The sequence below is a fragment of the Merops nubicus genome, unplaced genomic scaffold (genome assembly GCF_000691845.1).
Source record: "Merops nubicus isolate BGI_N331 unplaced genomic scaffold, ASM69184v1 scaffold30903, whole genome shotgun sequence".
Taxonomy (NCBI): domain Eukaryota; kingdom Metazoa; phylum Chordata; class Aves; order Coraciiformes; family Meropidae; genus Merops; species Merops nubicus.
In genome coordinates, this window is record NW_008600137.1 from 928 (window position 1) to 8,161 (window position 7,234).

A 7,234-nucleotide genomic window follows, 5' to 3' on the forward strand; every position below is an offset into this window, starting at 1 on the left:
GCCCACACTGTGCCCTCAAGGTGTGGTGTCCCCTGCGTGGCACCTGTGAGCAGGCTGTGAGGAGATGAGGGTGCTCTCCTGGCTCCTTTGTCAGCAGACTACAGCTATTATTAGACAGTGAGGACCTTCAAAAGCAGGTTGAGGTTTTCCTTCAACATGGGAGAGGCTGAGGCAAACCAGCTCTGCTGCTGCTCCTAATGAGGGTGAGGAATTAGGATTATAGAATTGTTTGGGTTGGAAAAGACCTTTAAGATCATGGAGTCCAACCCCAGCACTGCCAGGTCCCCGCTGCCCCGTGTCCCTCACACCACATCTCCACAGTTTGGAAACCCCTCCAGGGGTGGGGACTCCACCACTGCCCTGGGCAGCCTGGCACAGCCCTGGACAACCCTCAAGGGCAAGAAATTGTTCCTCAGCTCCAACCTCAACCTCCTGTGGGGCAACTTGAGGCCCTCCAGGTGACCCCTGTGGCCTTACCAGCTGTTGCTTAAGGTGCCATGACCCTGATGGCTGTGGGGAAGTGGCCTGGCCACATGACACATCTCCATTGACGTGTTTCTGGCTCCCATTAACTTTGGGAATCTTCTTGTAACTCCATGGCTGCAGCCCAGGAACGAGCCCGGATGGTGCCAGAGCCCTTTGGGGTTTCCACCTGGCAGCAGTTCCCCTTTTGGAAAGGAAAATGGAGCTGGTGCCACGACAACACAGCCTGGGTGGCTTGTGTGTGACCTCTGGGGACATGCCCAGCGAGGCTGCAGCCCCAAATCTCCATCCTGGAAGGGAGGATGGGCTGGGGAAACGTTTCCACACTGACATGGCTCATCCCACATGGATCAGCAGTGGCTCTGGAAGAGTCTCACTCCCTCTGGAGAAGTCTCACCCCCTCTGGGAACGTTTCTTCTCTCCTTTTCCTCCAGGTGACCCTGGCCAAAATGCGCTCCCACGTCTCGTCCTGTGCCAAGGTGCAGGAGCAGATGGCCAACTGCCCCAAGTTCGTTCCGGTGGTCCCCACGTCCCAGCCCATCCCCAGGTACTGCCGTGGGGGTGCAGGGGGACGTGTCCCCCCCACCCCTTGCAGACTGCACCAACGTTCCCTCCCGTTTGCCTTACAAGCCCTGAAATCTGAGTGTGTGTTTGGCTTTCTCACGAGTCATCCCAGCAAGAGGCAGCAGCTTCTTCTCCCTCTGGGTGTCTGCAGCCCCTGCACAGCCCCGTGTCTCATAGAATCACTTTGCTTGGAAGAGACCTTTCAGGTCATCAAGTCCAACCCTTCCCCAGCACTGCCAGGTCCCCACTGACCCCTGTCCCTCACACCACATCTCCACGGCTTGGAAACCCCTCCAGGGGTGGGGACTCCACCACTGCCCTGGGCAGCCTGGCACAGCCCTGGGCAACCCTCAAGGGCAAGAAATTGTTCCTCAGCTCCAACCTCAACCTCCCCTGGGGCAACTTGAGGCTGTTTCCTCTTGTCCCTTGGGAGCAGAGCCTGACCCCCACCTGGCTCCAGGCTCCTGTCAGGAGCTGTGCAGAGCCAGAAGGTCTCCCCTGAGCCTCCTTTGCTCCAGGCTCAGCACCCCCAGCTCCCTCAGCTGCTCCTCCCCACACTTGGGCTCTAGACCCTTCCCCAGCAGCTTCGTTGCCCTTCTCTGGCCATGCTCCAGCCCCTCCAGGTCCTTCTTGGGAGTGAGGGGCCCAAACCTGACCCCAGGATTTGAGGTGTGGCCTCACTGGTGCTGAATCCAAGGGAACAACCCCTGTCTTAGTCTTGCTGGCCACACTAGTGCTGATCCAAGTTGGTGGCCTTCTTGGCCACCTGGGCCCACGCTGGCTCATCTCCAGCCAGCAGTTCAGAGTGTGGTGTGAGAGGAGGGACTGTCCAAACCAGGGTTGCTTTGGTCACCTGCTGTTGAGGTGGGAACAGCCTGGGCTGGTGCCTGCAGCGGGTGGGTATCACAAAGGCAAGGAGAAGGGTGCTAGAAGTTTGGAGGGAGTCCTTCCAGTCCCTTCCTGGGGGATCTGAGCTCATCCTTGCTCTCTTTAGCAACATCCCCAACCGCTCGACGTTCGTGTGCCCCTACTGTGGGGCCAGGAACCTGGACCAGCAGGAGCTGGTGAAGCACTGCATGGAGAACCACCGTAATGACCCTAACAAAGTGGTGAGTGGGACTGGGAAGGGCTGGGTCTCTGCAGAGTAACCCTGCTCATGAAGGACAGCTGGGATTCCAACTGGTTTAGTTGGTTTTAAATGCCTTTGATGGGACCTGATGTTGTGAGAGGCTCTTTGGAACGAGCTGCCTCCAGCCCCCTTTGCCTGCAGCCCTGGGTGATGCTGGATTTCCCCTCCACATCCTGCTGGGTTGATGAAAAAATTGGGGTTTTGCAGCTCTGGGCCCATTTCATTGCTGCTGACACAGGCATGGAACTTGTCAGCAGGTTCAGAGCAGCCTGGGCCACGTGCCAGAGGCTCTGTGTGCTGAGGGATCTGCTTCTGGGGGGGCTGAGGGGACCCTCTGCTTAGCACATCCTCTGGAGATCAGGAAGTGGAGGGGACACTACTCACCCCTCCAGGAGGGGGAGGCAGAGGGGTCTGTGCCCCTCGAGTCACAGTTGCCCCTCCTTGCTGCCCTCTGCAGGTGTGCCCAGTCTGCTCAGCCATGCCCTGGGGTGACCCCAGCTACAAAAGTGCCAACTTCCTCCAGCACCTCCTCCACAGGCACAAGTTCTCCTACGACACCTTCGTGGTGAGTACAGCCCTGAGCCAAAAACAGGCTCATCTTCCCCGGGTCCTGTGCTGGGACCAGCTCGTCCCACCCCGCAGCCCCTTGGGATGGGAAGGGGACAGATCCTCCTCTGGGCCTTGTGGGAGGCACGTGCCTCACGTGTAACCCCCCCCGTGGGTGTGGGGCTGGGCTCCCTGCCTGCCCCAGCGGGTGCTTGAGCTGGTGGTGGTCAGACACAGTAGGAAAAAAAACCTCAGAAAGAGAAGAGGAAAATGTTGCTGCTCTCTGTGGAGGTGGATTTCCTCCACGCACTCCATTAAACTCTTCCCCCAAGGAATTGTAACACAAAAGCTCTTTTATTTGAAGCTTCCCAAGCAGTGGGAGAGGAGCAGCTCAGCCTCAGGGCTTAGGGTGGGCCAGCTGCTGTGCGTGGGGGGTATCCATGGCCCTCTTCTCAGGGGGGGTTGCTGACCCCTCCTGTGTGGGGGTGAGGGTGTGATCAACTTTGGCCACAGGGCTCCAGGGGAGGAGTTTTTAGCATCCTGCTTTTAGTGCAAGGCCATTAGACATCAGGGGAACTGACCCTCAAGTGTTTACAGAGCAGCATCTCCAGTGTAGGGAGCAGTTGCTGTGTGGTATAAACCCAAACCAGCGTGCTGGAGAAGCCTGTGACCTTGCTGGAAAGCTTTGCCTCCTGGTTACAGCTTTTGTGTGGGCATGTTGTATCCTGAGAGGACCTTCTGGTGGCCTTCCAGTACTTAAGGGGGGGCCTAGAAGAAAGCTAGGCACAGACTTTTCAGCTTGGCCTGTTGCAACAGGACGAGGGGTGATGGGTTTAAAATCAAAGAGGGAGATTTAGACTAGAGAGAAGGAAGAAATGTTTGAGGCGGAGTGTGGTGAGCCCCTGGCCCAGGCTGCCCAGAGAGGTGGTCGCTGCCCCATCCCTGGAACCATTCCAGGTGAGGTTGGATGATGCTCTGAGCAACCTGCTCTAGTTGCAGATCATAGAATCATTAATGCTGGAAAAGACCTCTGAGATCAAGTCCAACTGCCAACCCAGCACTCCCATGACCACTAAACCATGTCCCCGGGTGCCATGTCTCTACATTTTTTTTAATCCTTCCAGGGATGGTGACTCCAGCACCTCCCTGGGCAGCCTGGGCCAATGCCTCACCACTCTGCCAGGAAAGGAATTCTTCCTCATATCCAGTCAAAACCTCCCCAGGGTCAACTTTAGCCCATTTCCTCTTGTCCTATTGCTGGTTACTTGGGAGAAGAGACCAACCTAGACCTCACTCTGACCTCCTTTCAGGGACTTGTAGAGAGCAAGGTGTCCCCTGAGCCTCCTCCAGACTAAACAATCCCAGTTCCCTCGGCCGCTCCTCACAAGCCACGCTCCCCAGGGAACATGCCACAGCAGGGGGGGCTGGACTAGATGACCTTGAAAGGTTCTTTCCATCCCAAACCAACCTCTGATTCAGTGGTCCCTGCCCACTGCTAGGTGGGGGGGTGGGATTCCAGGCAGGAGAGGGACCATGGACACAGAAACCACCCCAGACCTCCCGTGTTCTGTGCGCTGGGGCAGACGGAGCCTCGCCGCCTTGCATTGAGGAGGGAAATAAGGAGCAGGAGGAGCTCCCTGCTTGATGGGGACCCCGTGGCTCAGTCGTGCCAGCTCTTCTGAGCACCCCTCTCTTCTCTCAGGACTACAACATCGACGAGGAGGCAGCTCTGCAGGCTGCCCTGGCACTGTCTCTCTCCGAGAACTGAGGGCGACCGCGGCGCATCGCTCCCGACCCCACCCCTCTCCACCCTGGGGGCTCAATAGCCCCTCCAAGACCTGCTGCTGCCTCTCTTCCCTCTCCTCTCCGGGCAAATCCCACCTGGTTGAAGAAGGTGGAGTTGAAGAAGGTGGAGCTGGAGAAGGTGGAGTTGGAGAAGGTGGAGTCGGAGAAGGTGGAGTCTCCTCAGCGTGACCCTGGACTGGTGAGCGAGCAGATCCATCCCACCCACTGCTGGGAGGAGAGAGGAGCTGGCACCAAAGGGATCGTTCCTCAGTTGGGAGTTCCCTCCCTGCACACCAAGTAGCTACCTGTATCCAGATCTATTTATTACTAGATGCTTTTGGGCACCATTTGTCCCCACGCTCTCTGTTGCAGTCGAATACGTCCAACCCTTGTTGGGAGCTGCAGCCCTCCTGAGTTTGGAAAAGGAAGAACACAGCACAGAGCATCTTCTTTGAAACTCTACAAAGCTGTTTCCAGCGACGCCTCTGGGGCCTGTCCTCTGCTGCAGGCAGGGGCTGCTCCTTTCCCTGCTGAATCCCAGGGTGAGCTGGTTGTTGCCTGGGTCCTGGGATGGCATCAGGTGCCCGGTGAAACTCTGACCTTCCTCGTTTTGTACCAGCTCTCACGAGACTGAGCTCTTGCTTTTTTTTTCTATGTTGATTGGCCTGATGCCTTTTCCACGTTTTATAGAGGGGGGAGAGAAGCTGTGACTCTTCACACTGCAATATCCATCACTGGGGACAAGAGTATTTTTATGGAACGTTATTAAGAAAGTATATTTTTTAAAGAAAAAAAAAACACAACAGAACCAAAACCAAACCCAAACGAACACGCTGGGGATTTGAAATCCAGTGAGAGGCAGGAGCTGGACCTCAGGCTGGTGGGTGGGGTGGTGGGAAGCACCTCGGTGTCCTCTTGGGTGATTTCTGAGCTGTTCCCTTCCCTCATTGAGATGTTTCTGTGCAGGCAGGTGGTGATGTTGGGGAGGCTCCCAGCAGCACCTCGGTGGTGGGAGGAGCCAGGTGCCCAGCTGCTTTTTGGAGGAGCAGCAGCATCATTTGTGTTCTCCTGCCCACTGACCCTCTCTGGGGTGTGTGGTTAAGCTCCTGACGGCTGAATCCTGCAGGCAGAGCTCTGTGGCAGTGCTGGATGAGGCCGTGGGTGGGGTATAATCCAGAGCTGTGGTTTTCTGGGTGCTTTTCTCTGATAATCTGGAGCAGGCAGGTTACTTGTGGCACTGGGTGAGGGCAGCAGGCGTGCAGGAGGGATGGCTGCCCCTGCGAGGCCCCAGCGCTGGGCATCTTTCCCCCTGAAATAAGGGATTGCATCTCCATCTCCCAGGTCTCTCCCCGGGAATGGGGCACATCTGGGCAGATGTTGAGCTGCGAGGTGCTCCACAGCATCCCAGTGACCTGTCCCCTCTGGTCCCCAGCCCTGCTGCTGGTGGAGTTTGCTCTGCTGGGCCGGGCGAGGGTGCCGGGGAGATCTCCCCTCAGGAAGTCGTGTCCCATCTGAAGGGTTGTTGCTGGTGCTGGGGGAGAGGAGCTCTGGGTGCTGTGACCCCACCACCCGTTGGGGCCACACCCACGAGGGGATGGACCCGAGGCTCTGGGCGATGGACCTGCAGGGAGGGGGTGATGGGTGGTACCTGCAGACCTGAGCAATCCTGCTCAGCACAGCACCCCTCCGTCGTGTCTCCAAGGCCTGGCTCAAGCTCCAGCTCTGCTCTAGCAATACCATCTTGTTTTTTACTGATTTTGGGTGTTTGGGGAGGGCTGTGAGCTCCCCCATGCCGCCAGCAGCCCCACGAGGAGTGGGTGGAGAGCAGGGAAAGGGCTGGAGCTGCTCTGCTCCCTTCCCTCGAGGAGGGACAGGGTCTGCTCTCACCAGGCACCCACCCAGCCTGGGCCACGTCCCTGCTGGGACAGAGAGCGTTGGCACCTCCCAAAAAGGACCCAGGAGGTTCTCCCTGTCCCGTCCTCAGCTGGGACACTCAGCTCCTGACTCAGCCTCTTGTCAGAGCTCTGTCTCCTTCCTCTTCCTCCTCCTCTTCCTTTTTACCCCCCAGCGCCAGAGCCCGGGCAGCAACGGGGGCTTTTGTAAAGCACTTTAAGGCCCAGGGGGAGGGCTCTGCCCGCTGCCAGCCAGGCTGTGCCAGGGCCCCCACCATGCTCTTCAGTGTCACCCGCCACCTTTTTGCCTAACTAGAACTTTTCACGAGATGTACTGGGTTTGTTTTTTTTTTTAAGCCCAAAAATCAACGATGTATTTGTAGAGGACCATTTTTCTCAATAAAGGCAGTTTCATCCACGAGGGGGGGGGCTCTGCGGTGGCTCTGGGGTGTGGGATGGGGCTAGGGGGGTGCCCCCCACCCTGGTTTGTCTGGGCTGTTCCTTCCCTGGACGCAGGACTTGGGTTTTTACAGCTTTGTCCCAAATTTGTCAGCTCCTCCTGTTAATGGTGACAATGACATGGAGTTGGGCAAGGCCATTTGGCCACCCCAGCTTTGGATGTAGGTCCTTGGTGCCACATCTTGTTCCCAAAGACCTCCTGGCCTGTGGGTGTCCCTGGGGGGGTGTCACCCCTGGTGCTGGAGCACTGTTTGGGTGGGTGCTGGAGGAATCTGCCACATGGCCCCTGCTGCTAAATCAGGTCCAGCAGCTGTGCCGGCGGCAGGGGGAAGGAATCCCACCCCCCAAAATTCCTACGTGCCAGCACCACCCCTCC

The 7,234-nt window shown here is 57.6% G+C and overlaps 1 protein-coding gene across 1 annotated transcript in view; it reads left to right on the forward strand.

The window, feature by feature from the left end:
* The window catches only part of RNF166 (ring finger protein 166), a gene marked incomplete at its 5' end in the record, with an annotated part of 4,736 nt that extends 246 nt beyond the window's left edge, over positions 1 to 4,490 (forward strand). Inside the window, 4 exons of the mRNA XM_008937623.1 lie at positions 918 to 1,030; positions 2,042 to 2,156; positions 2,634 to 2,741; positions 4,425 to 4,490. Of these exons, the coding sequence (XP_008935871.1) occupies positions 918 to 1,030; positions 2,042 to 2,156; positions 2,634 to 2,741; positions 4,425 to 4,490 (402 nt within the window). The remainder of the gene's footprint in view (positions 1 to 917; positions 1,031 to 2,041; positions 2,157 to 2,633; positions 2,742 to 4,424) is intronic.
* Positions 4,491 to 7,234: the final 2,744 nt, after the last annotated feature.